Raw genomic sequence first — 23,445 nt, forward strand, 5'->3', positions numbered from 1 at the left:
CCCATATACATACAAGGATGGATGGATGCAATTCTTCCACCAGCTGAATGCAAGAGAGAGAGAGAGAGAGAGAGAGAGAGTATCAGGTATTGGGGGTGACGAGCTTTTCCATCAAATCTTGTATTTTGAGAGCATCAATTCACTGCATTGTTCATGTCTCTGATGACATACAGGCTATAAGGTCAAAAACAGAGAATGTGAACAATCATTTTCCGCAAAGGATCTTGCATTTCCAGCAATGTGAAACTTGGTTGTAAATTTCTCTGATGAGCTTGAGCTATGTGCTTGTGTGTGTCGTTTACATTTTGGGAATTAAATTAAAAATAAAAAAAATAAAAATAAAAATGTGCCGGCGAAATAGGATTCTGATGAGGAACACAGCTACGAACAACAAACTCACCAACTTTACAATTAAGCATCTGCTATCAACAACACACTGTCTAAAACTAAACAACGCTATTTTTGCAACAAAGAATATTATCTGATGGATAGTCCCAATTGACACCAGCCATTAATTGATTTCTCACTTCCCAACCGATATTCTTAAAATCTGTTCTCAGCGTTTTTAGTACACTCACAGAACATTAATGTCGAGCCAGATTAATTTACTCAAGCTCCAGATATGAATCCTCTCTCACTCGAAAAAAAAAAAAAAAATCAACTTAAATATTATGCAGTTTGTTAAAGGAAAATGTCAGAAGTGGGATTTGAACCCACGCCCTCTCACGAAGACCAGAACTTGAGTCTGGCGCCTTAGACCACTCGGCCATCCTGACTGGTTTGTTGTTAGCAAACTAATGAGTAATGAAAACTGTTTAAATCGACAAAAGCGACTTGAATTCATTTTCAGTAACATTTTTTTGATTTTTGGGATCTCTTATTAGGATCCTTGTGAACAATGATTGAAAAACATGTATTTAAATATCTTTAGAGACTATCTCACAAATCTCTCAAAGAAACGAATACATATATATGCTTTGAAAGAAGTGCATGTCAAATTAACCTAAAACAGTGGAGTCAACGGTGGCTTTTTTCAACTGCCTAAGGTGGTGCTATTAGCCGTGATAGCATAGGCCTATCTAAGAGGCTCAAAACACCAAAATAGGTCCAAAAAACTCATGCCTAACATGCAGTTACCATGGTGTGGTTTGGGCATAAATAACCGCTAACCAGCGTTTACTCAAAACTGCTAACCGCCTAAGACAATGCGGTTAAAAGCAATAACCTCTAGCTATCACCGCCTGTACAACCCTAATTCAAACAACTTAATAACAGAATCATCATCCCAATATTTGTGGTTTTGATAGCTTGGTTGTAGCATGATTTGACAAGAACATGCCACAACCAAGTAATCCAGATGTACATTATTTTGCATTTTATATAATTTTTTCACAATTTTTACCTAAATTATCAATTTGGACAAAAAAAAAAAACAAAAAAATTGTTGGAGATTCAAATTCAAGGCTAAGGGCATACAGCATACATGTCCCAGACAACTTAAGACGTGAGAGTCACCTATTTAAGACAAGTGGAATTCCCTAGGAGTGCAAAGGCGGTTACGGTTAGCGGTTAGTGGCAATAACCGCTAACCGTAACCGCCCTAGCGGTTAGTAAATTTCACTAACCGCAACCGCTAACCGCTTAGCGGTTAATGGTTAGCGGTTAGCGGCCGGTTAACGGTTAGTGAAATAGATAACCGCCCGCTAACCGCTTTTTTAAAATTGGACTTTTTTTTTGGGCTTTTTTTTACCCTCATTTTTTTTTCTTGTATTTTTAATATCTTCTTGGGCCCAATTGCTATAAAAAGAGCCCATATTGAAAAATCAAAAATATTTGACCCAAAATTTACATTTACTTGTACTTAAAAAAAATTTCCTTAAATATTAAATCTCGTTAACTTTTAAAAAAAAAAAAAAAAAAATTCAACACAATATACAAAAAAAAGTTCAGAATTCAGATAACTGTCACAACATATAAAAAAATATATAAAAAAAGTTCAACACAAAGCATATAAAATAAGTTCAAATAAAACATTAAATGATACAAATAAAACATTAAAACTTCATCAATCCTCTCATTTGGTCCTCTAGCAAATCCTGTGGGCATCAAAAGAAGAAAAGTTATAATATTAAACATAATAATATTAAGGCACAAGCATGTACACATATCAAAATGTGTTTAATATAATTGTATTGTAATTAAAATACTATGACAATTCAAAAAATAATAACCTTCGTTACTAACAAACCTCTAGGCAAAAGATGAAGCAGCACTTGAACTTGAAGGTTGAATCACATCTATGAATAAATAATTAGAATAAATTAATAAATAATGAAAACTAAATGAAGTTGCAAATAACTAATTTATAAACATTTACCTAGCTCATCAAATTCTGCCAAAAACACCTCCAACTCGGCATTGCTTAGGCGGTTCTTTATCCAGTCGTGTGTGCAAATCAAGGCTTCAGCGGTAAGTGGAGACAATGAACTCCTAAAGCAATCCAATACACGTCCACCGGTGCTAAATGCGGATTCAGAAGCAACAGTGGAAATATGAATGGCAAATACATCACGAGCTATCTCTGCGAGGGTAGGGTATTTGGACGCATTAACCTTCCACCAACCTAAAATATCAAAATCTTTTATTGTTTTTTCACACTCATCCAATGAATACCGATCAAACTCCGATTTACATGCCAAATCATCCTCTTCCTCAAGATCTCATTAAATTATATCATATGATTCATATGATTAATTATTTAAATTCTTATCATATTTACTTATAATCTTTTTTCTTTGAATTGAACTTAATATCTAATGGTAAATGGTAATGTTCAAACTCCTAAATCCTAAATTCCTAAAGTATCTAATAATGCTTTAATTAAATTGTAGACTTGTAGTTATAAGTAATATATTGTTTAATTCAATTGAATCAATTGTGATTATCATTGTACATGATCAAGTGATTATATGATATATAATCACTTGATCAAGTGATTATATGATATAATGATCAAGTGACCTTAATACTCAAATGATTGTGATTTAATGATCAAGTGATTATATGATATAATCATATAAATTATAGTGATAATATATTAATACTCAAATTGTGATTTAATTATTTTTAAAAAAAAATTGTGATTTAATGATCAAGTGATTATGTTATATGTATAAATATTTTTATAATTATAATTATAAACATATATTATATAAAAAGGCGGTTAGCGGTTAGCGGTTACGGTTAGTAGACCCAATAACCGCTAGGCGGTTATGGCGGTTAGGCGGTTAGCGGCTAATGCGGTTAGACGGTTAAGCGGTTGGCGGTTATAGCGGTTAGCGGTTAACGGGCGGTTTTTAACCGCCCGCCTTTGCACCCCTAATTCCCAACTCTTTGTCTTAAACTACTCAAATTTTCATAGAATTTTCATCCCATATTTGTGGCTTTGTTAGCTGGATGTAGCATGATCTGACATGAAATATATATGCATGGAGATTCTCTACAATTTTCTGATTTGGCAAGGGCAGCTTTTGGGCTACCCAATGTGGGCAAGTTGATGTAATTGAAGAGTTTTTGTCTTCTTTACATAGCCCTGTGGGCAAGTTTCTGCGATCACAATTTTCTCAATTTCTCAGAGACTATCATCACCTTTGTTTTTTAGTGTCATTGTGGGCACTGGGCACACCTGAGGTCGAGGATTTGCCGTCACCGAGGAGTGCATGTGCATGTGAGGCTGCTCTTGTCTCTGAAAAGTCATGTTAGCTTATGCAGCACACTCTTTTTTTTTTTTTTTTGTGGGATATCATATCAAAAGAATCTGATCGAGACCCTTTTTCTAATATCTTGAAACTCAATGATTTTTTTTTTTTTTCTTTTGAATAATCCTCGTTTGGGATGATCACCAGCTTCAATGGACAAGTGGATTGAGATCAGCTTCAAAACCAAAAAATTAAAAATTAAAAATTAAAATTAATATTGGATGGTCTATTTCATAATAAATAAATAAACTTTGGGGACCGAAGCTTGGGGGCTACTAGTTCGGTTCCGGCCACGGACCCTTAATTAAAATATTACCTTATTTATTTCTCTCATCAAGAAATAAAATTTGATTTCAATTAAAATTCCATAACTAATTTTCTTATGATGAATGCATCTGCATTCATTTTTCTTAGTATATATTGATAATAAAAACCATTTTTTATGACATCCTAGATGGTGATGGAGTTGCAGGGATAATTTTGTTTATATGCTGCCCAAGCCAAAACTATCTCTGCTTCCATTGCGTTCATGTTTTCCCAAAAACCATAAGCTCTAGCCTCTAGGATATTGTCCTAGCTCAGTCCAACTTGCTAGCTCTCCTATGACACCTCAGAAATATCTCACTTTAGAAAGATGGATTGCTCCTGTCATATTGAATGGGTGAATTATAAAGTATGCATCAATGTGCCATTTCACATTGATTTTTTTTTTTTTTTTTTAATTAAAAGGGTAGGAGAGGACTACCAATTGTGGCTGCTTTACATGAGCGTTATCAAAGTAGTACACACCGGCTCGAAATTGCTCAAGAGGGGCTTAGACTGTGAAAAATCGCAGGTGCTCCTTCAAAACCAATTGAATCATAATCTGACCCAGCCCCACCAGGATATCAATAGATCCCAATTAAGGTGGCTAACAATAATCAAAAGTGAGCGATTCTCATTGCGAGAACTTGTTCCCTAGTGCGTGCCTAACCACATGAGGATTGCTTTGAGACCACTGACCACCGCCACTGGTGGTTTCTACAATGAATATTTACCAAGTAATATATATTAATATATTAATATATATATATATATATATATATATCGTGCTTTAGTACACTTGTCAAGGTAAAGTGTAGATATAGGTAACGTTTTTCCAGGATCGTTAGGTGACGATGCAATTTTGTAAACCTGAGTAGGTATCCTTAAAGTGATAGTAAAGACTGGCATGATTTATTTGGTGAGATTAATTGGTTTCTGTCCACATCTTCTTATATATGCCCACTTTCTCTCCCACTGCATCAAGAAGTAAGCTTTAGCCAAAAAAAGTCATTGTATTAGATATTAACTTCTATTTCTTGAACAAAGGGTGGCCAGACAAATACCTAAACTCTTTATTCCTTTGCTCTCTCACCTATTCAATTTTATTGGTGCGAAAGGATTTTTGAAAAGATTTTTCAAATGCCTTTATATGCATTGGTAATGCACTAAGATACTGTGGCCCTGCGTGTATCCCACATATCAATTTGATGTGTGACACATATTGGGAAAGAAGATAAACATACACAATTTGGCAAAAGCTAGGGTTTTGCCGGCACTAAAATGGCACTTAGATATTGCTAAAGTATTAATTAAATTATTAAATTTATAATTTTTTATTAGTTTAAATTTTTGAAATAAGTGATGATTTAACGTGACTTTATAGTAGAGGTACACAGTTCAAACTCTAACTCCATAATTTATTTTAATATTAATTAAATAATTAAATTCGTTATTTCCTTTTAGTTTCAACTTTTGAAATAAATGGTAATTTAACATATATCCCACGAGTTAAAGTGTCACTTCTAGCTTTTCAAGTTCGTGATCACTTCATCAAGGCCGGTTATGTTAAACTTACAGAATTTTAAACGGAATCATCAATAACATGATTCAGAAATATGTCATTTCCACGTGAGTAATCTTATCTCACAACTACCTCATAATGTTAGTTTGACGATCTCAATCAACGCTCGGATCAATACTTATTAAAAAAAAAAATCAAATGTTGGTTGATACTGCCACATCAACAATATTACAAGATAAAAATATGGTTTATAACATTACCTTTTGCACGTTGTAACCACCTATAACGTAGAATGTCTTACGTACTTAGAATGCCTAGAAATATAATATTTTGTGTTTTAAATTATTTGTTAATTTCTTTAACCTGATAACATAAAACAAAAGACAAAATACAGAGTGATTAACAACATAATCCCATAATGTCAAAATGTCAAAATCAGAAGGAAAATGTTTCATTATTTGACAACATAGTACTCCTACTAGGTCCAACCATTTCTCCATAAGCTCAACATCTCTAGAACATCACCAAGAAATTAAACAGCCACCACTAATTAATATCTTAATACTCCCATGATATTTAATTATTCGTATGTTAATAAAGTGCCTTTTGCAAATGTAGGTTTCTTTCGCAAAGTAGCTTTACTTATTTGAGATAAGCACAAGCAATATCAAATAGTGTAAAATACCAACATCGATCAAGACGCCTAAGAAAAACAAAAATTGCTTGTATTTGCACTCATAAGCTTTAAGAAAAGAAAGAGATGGGAAGAAGCACCAAACCCCACTTTGGCCAATATCCAGCAATTGTTTCTTATGAATTGTCATTGGAGAGATGATGCCACAAAGTTTGGACTATTATCAACCACAGGGCAGATTAATGTATTAGGATTCACAGCAATTATCTGTTGAATGGTTAGTAATTTGAACAGATAATATGAGAGATTCCATATAAAACTTAAATGGTTTAAAATTTATCCAAGTAGATCATAAATATCATATAAAATTTCTCACATTATTCCATGGCAGAGGGTTAAGGGTTGAGAGTAATCTGGATTCATTGAAACTCTTAGGAAAATTACAGTTTTTGAAATTTCAGATGTAAGCCATCCATTTGCTATTCAAGGGTCATTGTTATGCCACGTAGGAACACGTGGCAAAACAGTGACCCTTGAATGAAAAATGGATGACCTAAATTTAAAATTTCAGCAAATGAAATAGAATTTAAGTAGATCCCTGTCTCCAAATCACAATCCAGCTGTACAGAGGATTTGCAATTGGGCAAACTCTGCCTGCCATTTTTGGCAGGGCAACAGCCTAGAGATTCACTGGTGCATGCACTGTAACGATTTTTTAGCACTATTATTTTTAAAATAAAAAATATAAAATAAAATAAAATAAAATAAGAAGAAAATAGGAGAGGCCATGGCCTCCTTTTGATTTTGGAATTTTTCATTGATATATATATATATATATATATATATATGGGCCAAAAAGTTTGACTTGGCCCTATTAAAATAAAAAATCTCCATACCCAAAACGGGAACAGCCCATAACCCATTTGACTACACACAAATAATAAGAAGAAAAAAAATGAGCATTTTTAAACATAAATATTATTAAAGTTAGGCTTCACCAAAAATTTAAAGATACGTTTTTGATTGACTATTCTACAATGTCTTACATCAAAAGAAAAAATGCTATGAGATTTAGTCCAGATTTAATCATAGTTGATTTTCGATACTTAAAAGAATGCTAAGTTCATTTTGATAAGTGATTGAGTTAACAATTAAAATATATTAAGAAATAATTATTTTGTGTCTTTTATTTGTTTATATGTTGTTAAAATTGAATAAATCTTAATATATTTCTCATCTCTCTTTAATAATAATTTCTAGTTCGCTCAATGTTAAAAGGACCAATCAAATTATAATTATTGGAACTCATTAAAATTACTTATAAAATCAAATCTAATAGAGTAAGGAACTACCGTGAAAATTAATAACCATAAACACCTTTATAATTTACCAGAATTTGGTATTAATATCTTTCACTTTTGTGGGATTGAACCCGATGTGCATAGCTATTATTGACTAATATTTGTTATAAAGAGTAATATTATTTAGTAAATTATTATATGATTATCCTATGAAAATTATGTTTTTTATAATAAATTTAAATTTAGAATCTCTGTTTTATTTATATTTTAACTTAATAATTAATGTCTAAAAAATTTAAGTCGATAAAAAATAATAAATTTAATTATTTACTTAAATCTTTTAAGGCCTGTTTAGACGGTTTGATCACAACGTTGGCTTTCTTCTTTAATTTTCAGGGTTAAATACTCCATACCCCCCTAGGGTTTCTTAACTTTATTTTTTTTCTCCCTGTGGTTTTATTTTTATCACAGGAGGTCTCTGTGGTTTTGATAAGTGATCAAATTAGTTCATCTGTTAGTTGACCGTTATGACTGACACGTGGACCAATCAGACGTCGACACGTGGCACATATTTAATTTTTTTTAAAAAAAAAAATTTTAAAATGTATTTTTTTTAAATTAAAAAATCGTATTTAAAAAAAAAAAAAAAAAAAATAGGTTTGAGTCATTTTGGGGTGGCTCGGCTAATTCCCCTAAATGGTTGCCACACCCACTTTTTTTCCTCGGCTTTTTCTTTTCTTTTTTAAAATAAATAAATTTTTTTTAATTTAAAAAAAAATATACATTTTTTTATTTTTTTAAAAAAAAATTAAATATGTGTCACGTGTCGACATCTGATTGGTCCACGTGTCAATCCTAACGGTCAACTAACGGATGGACTAATTTGGTCACTTATCAAAACCACATGGACTTCCTATGATAAAAATGAAACCACAGAGAAAAAAAAATAAAGTTAAAAAACCCTAGGAAGTACGGAGTATTTAACCCTAATTTTCGATAAAAAGGCAAACATGAAAAAAACAAAAAAAAACAAAAAACAAAAAAACTGGGACTGCTTTTACTGTCGGCTGTCCATCCCACTTGCATCTGTGCCGTCCCAACGTCAGCAGCTCTGTGGGTCCCAGTATTGACGGTGCAGATACTTCTGAGCACGTCCAGTTACTCTGCACTGGTGGATCCTAAAGGCGTATTAAAGGCTTAAAGCTTATCCGATTCGCATTTCCGCGCCATCAGGCAACTGTTTTGTTTACGACAGTCTGTAAATATGTTATTCAATAATAAAATTCTTACAAATTTTAATTAAACAATTCAACTCAATATTTACACTTCTCTAATATAAAATCCCTTTTTGATTTCTTTTTAATTTTGACACAAAACAGCAGGTGTTTATCTACATCACTTTACATAAGGCAAGAGTTTTTTATATAATACAATATAAAAATCAGAATAGTTCAATTTAAAAATAAATAAATAAATCATTACATAAACAAAGTTTAGTTATTATTTTTAAATAATTAATTAAAAATTTTATTATATGAGTATTTATTAAAGAGAGGTATACATTTATTGTTTTTTTTTTTCAAGACCCAAGTTTTTAACTTTTTTTTTTAATTTTAAAAATCAAGTTTTTTAATCTGTTTTCAATCCAAAATTTTAGTTAACATTTCATCAATTTTAAATGATTTTTTTTTTTTCCTTTCTATTTATATTATCTTAATATATTTATAATCCCTCTTCATTCCTTCTTCTCTATCTTGGATTTTAAATATATTTACAAATTTTAATTATAATTTTGTCCAAATTAAGAGAAGATGCTAAATGAGACAAATAAAAAGTGCTGATAATTCGGAGGAATATTGTTATTTTCAAAAATTTAGTGGGGTGATTGCAATTAGTGTAAATAATAATAATAATAATAAAAAAGCTTCAACGAGACGTCAAGGCTACAATCCCGTAAACCGTCAAACCGGAACAAAACCCCTCAAAATCATGCCACGTAATAAACTTTGGAATCTCTCCGTATTTTGTCTTTAAAAACTCAAACCCCGAAGGAGACACCTGAGAAAGCGGGAACACGCTCCACCACCGGCTCTCTCTCTCTCTTTCTCTCTTGCCGCTTCACTCCCTCCCTCGCTCGCTCGCTCGCTCACTCACTCATTCAACTACTCTTCGGCCGGCTGGCAGGCCGACGACTCCTATAAATACCCTAAGATCCGCTCCTTTCGCTCCCTATTAATACTCCACCACTTAAAAGACCAAAAGAGAAAATACAAACAAAGAATTTCAATCAGATAAAGAGAGAAAATAGGTTGAGCAAAATCGGCTAGATCGGAGATTCTTCAATCCCTTGTCCGAATCAATAACACGAAAACCAAAATTTCTGCTTTCTGAGCTTTATTTTAATTTTTCTCTTTTGATCGTTTTTGTGCTCTGTTTTTGGTTACATGATCTCAAAAGTTTTCCTGCGTCTGGCTGTGAATTCGGTGTTTAAATGGAACAGAAAAGCATATTGTTATGAGCGTGGAATCTCAAATCTTCGTGTGTAGCGGTTAATTATAATCGTCGTAAGAACTTTGCGTTTTTGTGTTAGATCCTGTTTGGTTACAAGATCTGGTTTTTTTTTTTTTTTTTGGTCATTTGGCTGTGGAATTCGGTCATAAATGGAGCAGAAAAGCGTATGGTTATCGGCGTTGAGTGTAGGGGTGGGAGTGGGATTGGGGCTCGGGTTGGCTTCCGGTCAGACCGTGAGCAACTGGACCGGAGCCGGTTCGGTTTCTAGCGGCGTTACTCTGGAGAGAATGGAGCAGGAGATTCTCCGGCTGATAGTTGACGGCAGAGAAAGCAAGGTCACCTTCGACCAGTTTCCGTACTACCTCAGGTGACTCTAAAATATTCCTCCTTATTTCCCACTTTCTCTGTTTCCATTTTCATCTTTGATTTTGTTTTTTTTTTTTTCCTAAAGATTTTTAATGCTTTTTCCTTTTTCTACGTTAAGGTTTTGCTTGTAGTGGTTAATTCAAGTAATTAGTTACGAAATTAATAGCGTTATTTTGTACATAGATTCGATTTTTATCGTGATCACTAATCACTTATATAATTATGTTCGTGCTAATGTAAATTAATGAACTATTCAGATATTAATCTTATTTATCATTGATTTTATTAATTGAATTTGGAACGAGTCTAAGTGATATTTAGAATTTCATCGTAGTGATGGAAATAAATTGATGCACAAATTATATGCAAATGCTAGTATATTAGGAGTATTAGGCTAAGGTATAAAGAATAAAATATTATGGATATTTTTCTACGTGTTTTTCCGTGAAATCATTGAGTAGATATTTTTTAAAATATTTTGTAAATGAAATATTGTGGCTCCGTTTGCAGTGGACTCACACTATTTCTCTTAAAATTAATTTTTAATATTTTTATTTTTTACATCACATTAAATATTTTTTATTATTATTTAAATAAAAAAATCACTACACATTCTAGTGCCTGCCTTCCTTTTTCAGTGACTGTACAGGTTATGGAGCACCATGTAATAAAAGGAGTATTAATAATGGGCCTGTAGGGATTTTGTGGGGGCATACTTGCATCAAAATTTTATAGCGTTGTTTACTTTTAAGTCTGATCCAGAATCTGTCGGTCACGTGCAGCGCTGGCCTTGTTTTTGTTCCATATATTTATTCTTCTATTATTATACTGTGTTTGGGCTTTGGAACTTGGATAGTTTACCTTCCCAATATAATAGTTGCCCTGCTGCCAAAAATGGTGTGGTAGCAAGGAATTATTCTATTTTTAGAAGCTGTCGTTGTGGTCTCTACCATTGAGATTTTTTTTTTTAACTTTATATTTATGCCCAAACCTTCTATATATACAAGACCTTTCCTAATGGCTTAATCTATTAAAACAAGTAGTGATTTAACATGATATTAGTGAAAAAGTTATAAGTTCAAATTTTGTCTATGTCATGTACCTACCATCTCAATTAATAAATATCACTTATTGAAGTAGAATTTAAGTCCACACGTAAGGAGAGTATTATAATATTAATTGAAGTAATTAAATTTACAATTTCTTAGCAGCTTAAACTTTTAGATTAAGTAATGATTTAACAATTTTAGTCACCTTTTTGTACTTTTTTGGAGCATGCATGACTGGTTGAAAAGTAACTGTGATATTAGGTGAGTCATAAGGAAGGGAAAGGATTCTTCTCCCTCAAACTGATGATTAGTCTTCATTTTTAAAAAAATATATATATATATATATATTAAAGTGAGTAACATGATGGATGTATAACATGGCATACCAGGATCTTATTTAAAATCTTTATCATTTTTGTTAAACAAGTGTTTTAGATTTTGTCAGGTCAACATTAACTTATACACTGATATGCGATAGGTGATACCAAACACCTGATCTCGGTTTCCCAACCTCGGTATCGCATTTCATATTCTTAGTGTTTTACAAATTAAATAGAATGGTAATTATCAGATGCACCAAGTACTTTTCTTTGCTTTGGCCCATTATCTAATCGTAAGATGACCCTACTAAAGTGATCACTAAGCTTAGTATTATCATGTATTCTTGTATGGTTATTATAAAAGTGAATGTATTATAAGAGCATCAGCTGCATGTAGGCAAGTGTTTGAACTGAAGAAGCTCCACAATGTTGTCTCATGTCTGCGTCTGATGCTGGAATACACTTGCTTAGTGGCGTCCTTTAATCAATTATGCAAATTCTTATGTTCTTATTTGGCCAATTGCAATGACAGTGAGCAGACACGGGTCTTGCTAACAAGTGCTGCCTACGTCCATTTGAAGCATGCTGATGTTTCTAAGTACATACGAAATCTTTCTCCTGCAAGTCGGGCTATTTTGCTCTCAGGGCCTGCAGGTTGGTTATCTGGACAATAAAATTTCCCTGATTTTGCTTGCATATATGATGTATTTAAAATTTTCAGACAAATAGTAATTTTTTTTTTTTGAAGAGCTTTACCAACAAATGCTTGCCAAGGCTTTAGCCCATTTCTTTGAAGCAAAGTTACTACTGTTAGATGTAACTGACTTTTCCTTGAAGGTGAGTATCTACAGTTGCAGTTGTGTTTGAATTTAACTTTTCTACAAATAGTTCTAATGGTTGGGTTTATACAGATTCAGAGCAAATATGGTAGTGCCAACAAAGAATCTGTAAGATTTCCCTAATTGATTCTGAGTGTGTTCTTGTGTGGTGTATGAATTGTGTTAAGTTCTCAATACTGTCATGATCCTCTACGATTGAACTTTGTGACAATTTGTTCTGATATGATTTGTGTGCATGATGAATTAAATATTTGACTTCCTTGTCTTTATTTTCTTCAATTGGTGATCTTGGTTTGTAGTCTTTTAAAAGGTCTACTTCAGAGTCAACACTGGAGCGATTGTCTGGCATATTTGGATCATTTTCAATCCTTCCACCAAGGGAGGAACCTAAAGGTATATATAATGAACAAGTGTTTCTTTTTATTCTGGTAAACCAAGGGTGGTGAATGATTTCTTATCATTTAATGTTAAACATTATGTACCTCACAGATTTGGTTCAATAGAACCACTGTTACATATAAATTAGTTGTCAATGAAGCTATATTTTCTGTGATATTTCATATTACTTTTGTGCCTAATTCTGTAATGCATATCCAACCCGTACAGCAACATGAGTAGCCCCAGCATATTCTCCCCCCCTCCCCACTCCCCAAAAAATAATAATAATAATTTACATGCCCTCCCACCAAAAATAAATAAATAAAGACTAAAAAAAGTCTACCCTAAACCCCCAAAAAAGTACATGACTTTTTAAGTCCAAGCCCAAGCTAGCCCTCCCAAAAACTCCAAAAGAGTTATATGAAAAAGGCCTCTCACAACCTAATTCTTGAAATAAAAAAGTTCATGGATTTTTTAAGCCCAAACCTAAAAGCTCCTAAGCTAGCCACCAAAATTTCCAAAAAATAAAAATAAAAAATCCTTACGATGGCCCGGCCTCCTGAAAAATTAATTACATAGAATGGCCTCTCAAAACATAACATGACTTGTTTTTGACACTTAGCTAATCTCATTGTATTGTGTTATTTTGGCCGAGTTATAGATACAGTTAACTGCTTTAGATGTCCCTAGGCCCCCATATAGGTCACACCCACATTGACTCACAATACAAAACTTGCTAAATTGTTTGGTTGTCTAGGTGCTTTAATATTTGGGTGTAGCCATATAATCAAGTGAAAGCAACTACCAAGCCCCGTTCATGATATTGATTGTTTATTTTTTCTGTGGACAACATGATGGTTTTTATTTTTTTTGAAGCATATTATGTTAATTGTTGCTGTATTGGTCTTCTTGTTTTTTCTTTTCTTTTCTTTTTATAGGTTACTTCTTCAGGTTTTTTTTTTTTTTTTTTAACAAAACAAAACAAAGAATTGGTTACCTAATCAATTTTTTGTCAAAGAAAAAATTCCGACATCAAAGTTTGTATTTTTTTTTAACTTGTGTACATATTTATGTCAATTTACTGGAAGAATAAGTAATATCAATTGCATGAGATAAAACAATTTACTAAGAAAAAATATAATATTATTTTATTAATTCGACCCTTTCCCCGTAGAAAAATTCTAGCTCCGTCACTGTGTGCGGCTCACATTGGTACAATTTTGACAATTACATCACAATGCCATACTTTCCCCGAGAAGTTTTGGGTTCCACGCATGACAAATGATTGTTTGGTAGTGTTGATTTCATTTTCTGCAAACATGCAGAACTGCAAAATCTGATAAGTTTAGTTGCTAGGATATATTTGTTACCATATTTAGGTAGTCTATAACATGTATATTGATATTATCGTGCTTGACTCAATCAGGATATATATATCATATATTCTATGATTCTGATATTATGTTGTAGCTCTGACCAAAAAAGTTTATTATCAGGTACATTACGGAGGCAAAGCAGTGGGGCGGATATCAGATCAAGGTATTCTAGGGTAGATGTCCTTATGGATGACAAAGTTCCCTCTTTGTATTTCTTTGTATTTTTAATTATTATTTTGTTCACTAGTTGCAGGCCAACAGAAGGTTCTTCTTATCCTCCTAAACTTCGTAGGAATGCCTCTGCTTCAGCTAATATCAGCAACCTCACTTTGCAAAGCACTCCTACAAATCCAGGTTTTCTGAACAAAGAGATTTATTTATTAAAGATTGCAGATCATTATGTGGTTATACAAGAAAGTGAAAGGAACAATGTAGTTTGTCATGTATGAAACAAACATTGTATTGAACTATTGATGCAATGCATTAATACGAAGTCATGCTTTGTGATGCATACTTTAATCCTAGAATGTCCATTTAACAATGTGCAATCTTTAATTTTCTAGCTCCTCTCAAGCGCACAAGCAGCTGGTCCTTTGATGAGAAGCTTCTTATACAGTCTCTCTACAAGGTACTGTCTTTTTGTTGTGAATTACAGCAGCAAGTCAAGGACCACCTGCTACCATGTACTTGCTTATGATTATTTAGTTAGGCTGTAGGTTTGAATCCTGACTCGTTACCTCATGAAGATATTGATAGGTGGAAATCCATTGTGGAATTCTTTTGCAGGTTTTGGTTTTTGTGTCAAAAACCACTCCCATTGTGCTATATCTTAGGGATATTGATAACTTCTTGTTTAGATCACGAAGGACATGTAACTTGTTCCAGAAAATGTTGGAGAAACTGTCTGGATCAGTGCTGATCCTTGGTTCACGAATTGTGAATCATGACAATGACTTAGGAGATGTGGATGAGAGGGTTACTGCTCTCTTCCCTTACAATATTGAGATCAGACCCCCGGAAGATGAATCCCATCTTGTCAGCTGGAAATCTCAATTGGAGGAGGATATGAAGATGATCCAGGTTCAGGATAACAGAATCCACATCATGGAAGTACTTACATCAAATGATCTTGATTGTGAAGATCTGGATACAATCTGTATGACAGACACTATGGTTCTTAGTAACTATATAGAAGAGATTGTGGTATCAGCAATTTCTTATCATTTAATGAATAACAAAGATCCTGATTACAGGAATGGAAAACTTGTTATATCATCTGATAGGTAAGATTAGCAATTTTAATGGTGTCCCAACGATTTAGGCTCTATGTACTTACACGTTGCTCTGGAACAGTTTGTCCCATGGATTGAGTATCTTCCACGAAGGGAAATCCAGTGGCAAAGATACGTTAAAGTTGGAAGCACAAGCTGAAACATCTAAGGTCCGTTGGACTTCATGTTTGTTTGTGAAGTTTAGGAATAACAGATGTGGTATAAAACCAGACTAACCAGTATGATCTGTTTCTGCTTCTTTTGCACTAATTACAGAATGCAGTAGGGGAAGCGGCTGTAGGCATGAAGCCGGAAACAAAGGCTGAAAGCACAGGTCCTGAACACAAAAGTGAAGTTGCATCAGCTTCAGTGCCAAAGACGGATGGCAATAATTCAGTTCCATCAACAAAAGCTCCAGTAAGGCTTTTCTTTCTTTCTTTCTTTCTTTCTTTCTTTCTTTTTTCCATTTTTTCCTTTTCTGTGTGTGTTTTTTTTTCTTTATATATATTTAGAAATTGTGACTGATTTATAGAAAACCTACACACCTGCACGCATGTGTACACAACAAACTCTCTCTAGGACAAAATTGTGAAACCCCAAATACTTGTATTAAGAACATAAGGTATTCGGAGAATACATTTAGTTGTATAATAGTAATCAATTTTACATTGTGTATAATTTTCTCATTGACTACTTTCTGTGAATATTTATATTGAAGTTTTTCTGAAATTCACTTCCTAACAGGAACCTGACAATGAATTTGAGAAACGCATTAGGCCAGAGGTTATACCAGCAAATGAGATTGATGTAACCTTTGCTGATATTGGTGCCTTAGACGATATCAAAGAGTCCCTTCAGGAACTAGTAATGCTCCCTCTTCGAAGACCAGAACTCTTCACCGGAGGCCTTTTAAAACCTTGCAGGGGAATATTGCTATTTGGGCCCCCTGGCACCGGGAAGACAATGATGGCTAAGGCCATTGCCAAGGAGGCCGGAGCAAGCTTCATAAACGTATCCATGTCTACTATCACTTCTAAATGGTTTGGTGAAGATGAGAAGAACGTTCGAGCTTTATTCACACTGGCAGCCAAGGTCTCTCCGACTATTATATTTGTGGATGAGGTTGATAGCATGCTTGGGCAGCGGACCAGAGTTGGAGAGCATGAAGCCATGCGGAAGATAAAGAATGAGTTCATGACTCACTGGGATGGGCTCTTGACAAAACCGGGTGAGCGCATTCTTGTTCTTGCTGCAACAAACAGGCCATTTGACCTTGATGAAGCAATTATTAGGCGCTTTGAACGGAGGTACATCTACATACTTGGTGACTTGTATGGTTTTGCCATTAGACTCCTTACCTGCCAATATAAAGTCACATTTTTGCATTACCATTCTAAATTTGCTTTAAGAATGCAATTTTACAGCTGTGAGAACAATCTCATTACACCGAAGATTGCAGTGCTAAATATAGGTCATTTTTGTAGAATAATGTTACTGTTATTGGCATGAAAGCCAATTTTCTCTACATTTGATTTCCCAATGAAAGTAGCTATCAAGCCACTTAAACAATACTTCAACTTATCCTCATAAGATTTTACTGGTGAATATGGACCCAACAGATATACTAATGAATCTACAATTTCTCTGAGAATCATTTCTGCCTAAAGTGATGTCTACTTCAATGCACAGAATTTTGGTGGGATTGCCATCCGTGGAGAATAGGGAAATGATATTGAGAACTCTCTTGGCAAAGGAAAAGGTGGAAGAAGGACTAGACTTTAAGGAGCTAGCATCTATGACAGACGGATATACAGGAAGTGATCTGAAGGTTTGCATTTAATAAAAGCTTTGATTTTTTTATTTGTAATCAGGTGTTGTTAACTAGGTGCAACTGTTTGAAACAGAACTTGTGTACGACAGCTGCTTATCGGCCAGTTAGAGAGCTAATACAGCAAGAGAGACTGAAGGATTTGGTAAGTGTAGCATCCATTTTAATTCTACTACCTAAATGCTTCATAGAGTAATTTCAATGTAGATTCTACTTCTGAACTCTTTTTTGCAGGAGAAAAAGCAGAGAGCTGCAGAAGGGAAAGAAGTCCAATCTAAAGATTCAGGAGGTGCTTCAGACACAAAAGAACGTCAGGAGGAAAGAGTAATTACCCTTAGGCCATTGAATATGGAAGACTTGAGGCTAGCAAAAAATCAGGTATCTCTCTCTCTCTCTCTCTCTCTCTCTCTCTCCACATTGCGGTTACTTATTTTCTAAGGTCCACTTTGGTTATCTTCCCCCGGGGTCCTTATCTTGATTGTGTTAGCTATATAGCCCTGAATTTGATATGGTTCTGGATTATAGATTCAGGGTTAATGTTTATGCTGTGGAATAGGATTGAGATTGATTTTATGTATGCCCTAGCCAATTCAAGATTTTGTGATCCATACCATCTGCTGTTTGGAATGAAGGTTGCTGCAAGCTTTGCTTCTGAAGGATCTATAATGGGTGAGTTGAATCAATGGAACGATTTGTATGGGGAAGGGGGTTCGAGGAAGAAGCAGCAGTTATCGTATTTCTTATGATCATACGAGTGCCGGAAGAACGATCTTTACTACAGCGAGCACCGTTCACTTTTTTGGCCAAACCCTTTTTTTTTCCTTGGACCAGAAAGTTCCTCTCATTGGTAAGAGGGAGTTGAAGCAATCAACAAACAAAATGCAGATGCTTGTCCAGTCCACCAAGCCCTAATTACTGCAGGTAATTACAAATATGGAAAATGTTACTATAGTTCTGCTAGGGTTATGCTTGTATAATATGCTTCAGATGGATCTTTTTTACGTTTTTCGCTGCTTGATTCTGAGAATAAGAACAGCACACACCCCCGGACAACAAAACCGACACACGGCTGTGTTAAGAAGTGTTGTTAGGAAATAGATTTCTTAGTCCTCAGAGGTTGAGAGAATTATAGTGAAAGCAATTAGGAGATCCTTGGGCCTCTTAGGCATGCTTGGACATAGTGCTATGTTGTGAACTTAGATGGGATTCGAGTATCCAAAGTAACATCGATTCCCAATAATGTATTTGTGGTATTAGATTATTTGTTTATGATAATCAAATGAGTGAATTTTGTTTTCAAATTGTGTAACATGTGAATAGAATTATGTATGGCTGGCTGGCGGCACTCTTTCCGCACTTTTCTTTTAGATTGATTTGCTTGAAAGGTAAAAATAATTGATAGTTTTAAGAGAGATGCTATTTTTCCATCTTCATCATCCATATTGTTTCAAATCTATCATTGAATTTACATGGTAAATTTGAAAAAGAGATGAACGAAAGATCTCTAATTTTTAAAGGTTTTGCTCGAAGGTTTATAAATTGAGTAGTAACTTTTTTACAACACCGAGTGGCAGTATCTGATAGGAGGAAACGGATCATGGAGAACAACTAGGGTATTTAGGAGGGGTAAAATGGTCAAAAAAGAAAAAGAGAAAGACCATTTTACCCCTTCTAGATTCTCAACAGCTAAAAGAAAATTCTAGTAGCCTTGAGTCTCGGGTTGATACGTGTCAACAAGAAGAATTAATTCAAATTTGTTCTAGTAAATGCTTTTTTATTCTTTTTAGACCCGTCTTTTTTCTTGATATGAATATAGGAAACCGTCTCTTACGGCCTTCCGCTTGTTTCATTCAAACGAGTCTTTGCTCTATTCTTTTTTCTTTTTCTTTCAATATGGGACAGAAAGTGGCTGATTTAACAAAGAGAACGATTGCCATCCATTGAATTTTTAAAAAAAAAAACTATGGGAATCCAACGTGAAGGACACGTGAACCTTTTCAAAATTGCCACACAACAATTTGTAAGAAAGATCTTCCACGTTCGGAAGAATACCGTCTCCGCCCAGAAAAATTATCTTGAAATTTTTATATTCACCCGTGGAAGTAACGGTATGATTCTTTTCAGTCTGACCCGTAATCTACAAGATATCATATTTTAAGAAGCTCCATATATGAGCGGAAAATATGTTATTTAAATCAGAGCTAAACGTACACACTTCCAAGTTCCAACTATATTTTACTACAGTTTCAAAAAAAAAAAAAAAAACCTATATATTTTACTACAAGAGAAAAAACATATAATAATCGTATGATACCTATTACCTACCAAGTCAGTCATTAAACGATCAAATTTATTTATCAAATTTTAATGCTTAATTTTTTAAAATTTTATTATTTAATACCCAAACATTTTCCCTCCTTTATATAGCAATTACACATGGATGTTCCAATCCTTGATGTGAAGCACAAGTTAGTCTCCCAAGTGAGATGGTGATCTGAATTCTAAATTAGGTGAACTGTTCATCGAGACGAAAAAAAAAAATCACCTTAAAATGCTTCTTTTCCACCTATCAAAAGACGAGACTTTTATCTCAAAACTTTTTTACACATCACCTTTACAGAATTTTTCAAGGAAATCTTAATCCCTACCAAGTGTATAAGAAAATACCCTATGAAGCAAATGCTTTGTTTTTCATAATAAAAAATAAATAATTCAACAATTTGACGGAACGTCAAATGACCAGGTTATGCGAGCATAATGTTCTCTTTTTGGATCAATTCATAATGCTAAACACAATACGAAATAAACTTCCACTGAAATCCCCCCAACAACAAATAAAGCCTAGGAATTTAACAGGGCACTACAGTCCAATTACTTCACCTAAAAAATCCACGGCCCAGCAGGAAGAATTGGAAAGGAAAAGATTGACAGACTAATTATATCTACGGTTAAGATCACTGCACCCAAAGGGCCAATGCAAGGCAAACCTAATGCAGAAAAACACCAAATCCAACATAAATTTGAAATAGAATGAACACGATGAATGTACATGGCACTAATTAATATGCAAATATATAAAAGTAACATATCACCAGGTCACCAAATAGACCCATTTAAAATGAGCCATATGTATGTTGCAAAACCAAGTACTAGAAAAAAAACCCATATCAATCCACGTTGTGAACCCGAAGACCATAAAACAATAAAAAAGATAACAGGGTTCTAGACAATCATGGATAAAAACTCGCACCACCTTCACAAAACACTGTCAGAGCTATATGAAATGGCCATGAAGTCTTTGACACTCTAATCCTTCTTCCTATCCTTCAATGGGCCCCTAGGAATCTTGCTCAGAACCTTTGAATCAAAAACTACGTACTGCTTCTTGATCTCACCATGTGCCTTCTCAGCAAATGCGTCCACATGGCCCTCATACTTCTCATAGAGCACGGGCACCGTGTGTAGCAAAACAAATGCTGCAATAAAATCAAGAAACTACTGTGTTAAGAGCTAATCTGTTCATGTTTTAACTAATTATATATCAACCCCATTAGATTACCTATGTAGAACAAGGTCAAGAAGTTGCACCAGTGCCCCACAACAGACAAAATCCACAAGCCAGCAATCACCTAATTCGTCACATCATTCCCAAATAGAGGGTCAGCATTAACCATGTATAAGAAAACATAGCTCAAAACTACAATACAAACAAAGATTGCAGTTTATGGAACTCAAGAATCATATACTTGAATAAAACGAAAGAAATGTTATTTAGTAGACTGCGATACAACTGTCATACTTCGACCAGAAAGACGTGACAGTAAAAATTAATCATTAATTTTTCATTTTACAAGCCCTTTGTTGATTCAAAGGCTAATTTTTTCTAGCACATTATCTTAGTTGTATGACATTCATATAACAGTTCACTAAATAACATTACTCATACAACAATTATCATGCAATTGTACATGGAACTATTTGGTCACTCTCAAGTTCTCCCAGAAATGAGCTACAATGCCAAATATCATCAATAAAGTACAATCACAAATACAGATATGAACATACAGATAGGAACTTCTTCAAGTCTCTTCCCGATGCAATATCACGCAAAACTCCAAAAGCACGATTGATCTCTATCCTCACTGCAGCAGCAATCTGTAGAACTGGGTCCTCCGGGATATGGAATTCCGGAATACGTGGTGGACTCCTAATTGATCAAAACAGAAGTAAGAACCAATTGAACAAAAGGAGAAAAAATTGAAACAATCAAACAACTGCAACCACAGCAGCCTTACTTATTGATGAAGGTGGATGCATTGGACCACAAGAACAGAACCGCAAGAACCAGAATCAAGATGTGGCAAACTAGAGTCAGCAAGTGGTATTCAAGTAATTCAAACAGAATCCATAAAGCAGTTGCACCACCAAGCACTCCTGCTGATATCTTCTTGTTCCTCCACAAGAAAACATCAGCGGCTGTCGCATAAAAAGATCGATTAAATCAACGTCGAGCTTCAAATTGGTATTTTCATATTTCAAGTAAGAGCTAGTCATTGTAATCATAGTTTTAAACAAAACCTTCAATCATTATTATTCATAAAATACTATTGAAAAAGTTTATGAACATCAAAAAGGCTTTGCAAAGCTAAAAATAGGAAAACCTTCTGAGAAGCAATCACATCAACAACATTTGAAAGCCAATCAAACTAATCCTCACAACCTTTCTAACTTTTAGCAACATAGATTGATCGATACCACAAGCTCCACTCCGAAATAAAACCAGATCTAGATCCAGAATGATCGCATCAAAATCTCAAAAGGAAATCTCAGCAACTACCAACAACAATAGATGCAGAATAATGGCAATCGCCACCAAAAAAGCATAAATCAGCGCAAAATTTTCCAAAAAATTAAAAAATAGGCTTAGTTTTAACTCTAAAACGTAACGTTTGCTTAGACCAACACACAAATATTAGCCAAAAATTGCTAATAAAGACAGATTCAGATCGCATATTACTACTACTGCAAACTTTCTCAGCAACTAAACAAATCGCAAAATTACAAATCAAAAAAAAAAAAAAAAAACATTTGAAGCAAATTCAACCAAATTTCATCACCACAAATTAAATTAAACAAACAAAAAAAATTTGTATTCAAGCACAATTCCCATTCCATTTCCAAAAAATTTAAAAAAAAAAATTAATTTAACCTACGTTTGCCACCACCGAGAACATTGTGCACTGGCTTTTCTCTCCCAAAGAGCTTGTAAGCCTTGGGCTGCGTCGGCGACGGAGAAGAGTGGCTCTTCTTCTTCTCGTCCTCCGAATCCGACGAAGACGACGACGACGCATCGCCGTGGCCGTGGATCTTCTCCGATATCTTCTCCATCAACGACTCAGCCTTTGGCTCCTCGTGCAGATGCTGCTCCTCCGCCATAGCTTTTCTCTCACCGAAACCCTAACCGACGATCCAAAATCCCTAACGCTGTCGTTTCGAAACGTCTCGAAACTGCAAGAAACTCTCACTCCCTCTGTGCGGGGCTCTATATAGTGGCCGAGAGCTTGTGATTGATTAAATCTGGACAGTCGAACAGTGGATCCAAATTAACGGAGAGCAGGTTAGCTATCTTTATAGGACCGAGGTTAACGGCCGTTAGATTTGACAGATCCGCCAGCGGTACACGTGTCGAGAGGAGGATAGCGGTGCGTTTGAAATCGCAGAGCGGATAAGAGGAAAGTCCAATTGTGTGATAGTAAAGGCAAGTGGGAAATGACATAATAAGACGCGTTGATCTTCCGACACGTGGACACCTTGGGCCGACAGAGCCTTAGTAGTTAAGAAAATAAAACCTTTTTTTTTTTTGAAAAAAGAAAATAACTTATTTTTTAGTTAACTACATTTAATTACCTTAACTATTAAGAAAGTCTTAAATACATTTACTACTCTAATTAAAATTGGTTTTCTAATATTCTCTTCAATGTTTTAATTT

The 23,445-nt window shown here is 34.3% G+C and overlaps 2 protein-coding genes, 1 long non-coding RNA gene and 1 other non-coding gene across 5 annotated transcripts; 1 reads left to right on the forward strand and 3 right to left on the reverse strand.

Moving 5' to 3' along the window:
* Positions 1–692: 692 nt before the first annotated feature.
* Positions 693–776, reverse strand: TRNAL-CAA (transfer RNA leucine (anticodon CAA)). Its single transcript has one exon. It is a non-coding gene; the product is annotated as a tRNA-Leu (tRNA).
* Positions 777–2,048: 1,272 nt separating this feature from the next.
* Positions 2,049–2,708, reverse strand: LOC132173283 (uncharacterized). The gene is made up of 3 exons (XR_009439302.1): positions 2,378–2,708; positions 2,249–2,297; positions 2,049–2,096 (listed from the first exon to the last, which is right to left on the reverse strand). It is a non-coding gene; the product is annotated as an uncharacterized LOC132173283 (long non-coding RNA).
* Positions 2,709–9,567: 6,859 nt separating this feature from the next.
* LOC132173924 (uncharacterized) lies at positions 9,568–18,812 on the forward strand. Of its 2 annotated transcripts, none has more exons than XM_059585603.1 (16): positions 9,568–10,396; positions 12,297–12,418; positions 12,513–12,601; positions 12,676–12,711; positions 12,903–12,996; positions 14,478–14,520; positions 14,605–14,711; positions 14,921–14,985; positions 15,144–15,640; positions 15,711–15,798; positions 15,905–16,045; positions 16,373–16,935; positions 17,318–17,456; positions 17,533–17,601; positions 17,691–17,834; positions 18,089–18,812. In XM_059585603.1, exons 1-16 carry the CDS (start codon positions 10,179–10,181, stop codon positions 18,200–18,202), a joined length of 2,529 nt encoding a protein of 842 aa, XP_059441586.1. In that variant the 5' UTR covers positions 9,568–10,178; the 3' UTR covers positions 18,203–18,812. The 2 variants fall into 2 exon arrangements, with proteins under 2 accessions (XP_059441586.1, XP_059441587.1); XM_059585604.1 differs by having other exon boundaries at positions 14,611–14,711.
* A 1,690-nt stretch (positions 18,813–20,502) lies between these two features.
* On the reverse strand, positions 20,503–23,052 carry LOC132175408 (reticulon-like protein B2). Its single transcript, XM_059587359.1, has 5 exons — positions 22,670–23,052; positions 21,752–21,932; positions 21,522–21,663; positions 21,016–21,085; positions 20,503–20,932 (listed from the first exon to the last, which is right to left on the reverse strand). The coding sequence occupies exons 1-5, from the start codon at positions 22,890–22,892 to the stop codon at positions 20,763–20,765; spliced, it is 786 nt and encodes a 261-aa protein (XP_059443342.1). The 5' UTR covers positions 22,893–23,052; the 3' UTR covers positions 20,503–20,762.
* Between the last annotated feature and the right edge of the window lie 393 nt (positions 23,053–23,445).

The sequence above is a fragment of the Corylus avellana genome, chromosome ca3 (assembly GCF_901000735.1).
Source record: "Corylus avellana chromosome ca3, CavTom2PMs-1.0".
NCBI lineage: Eukaryota > Viridiplantae > Streptophyta > Magnoliopsida > Fagales > Betulaceae > Corylus > Corylus avellana.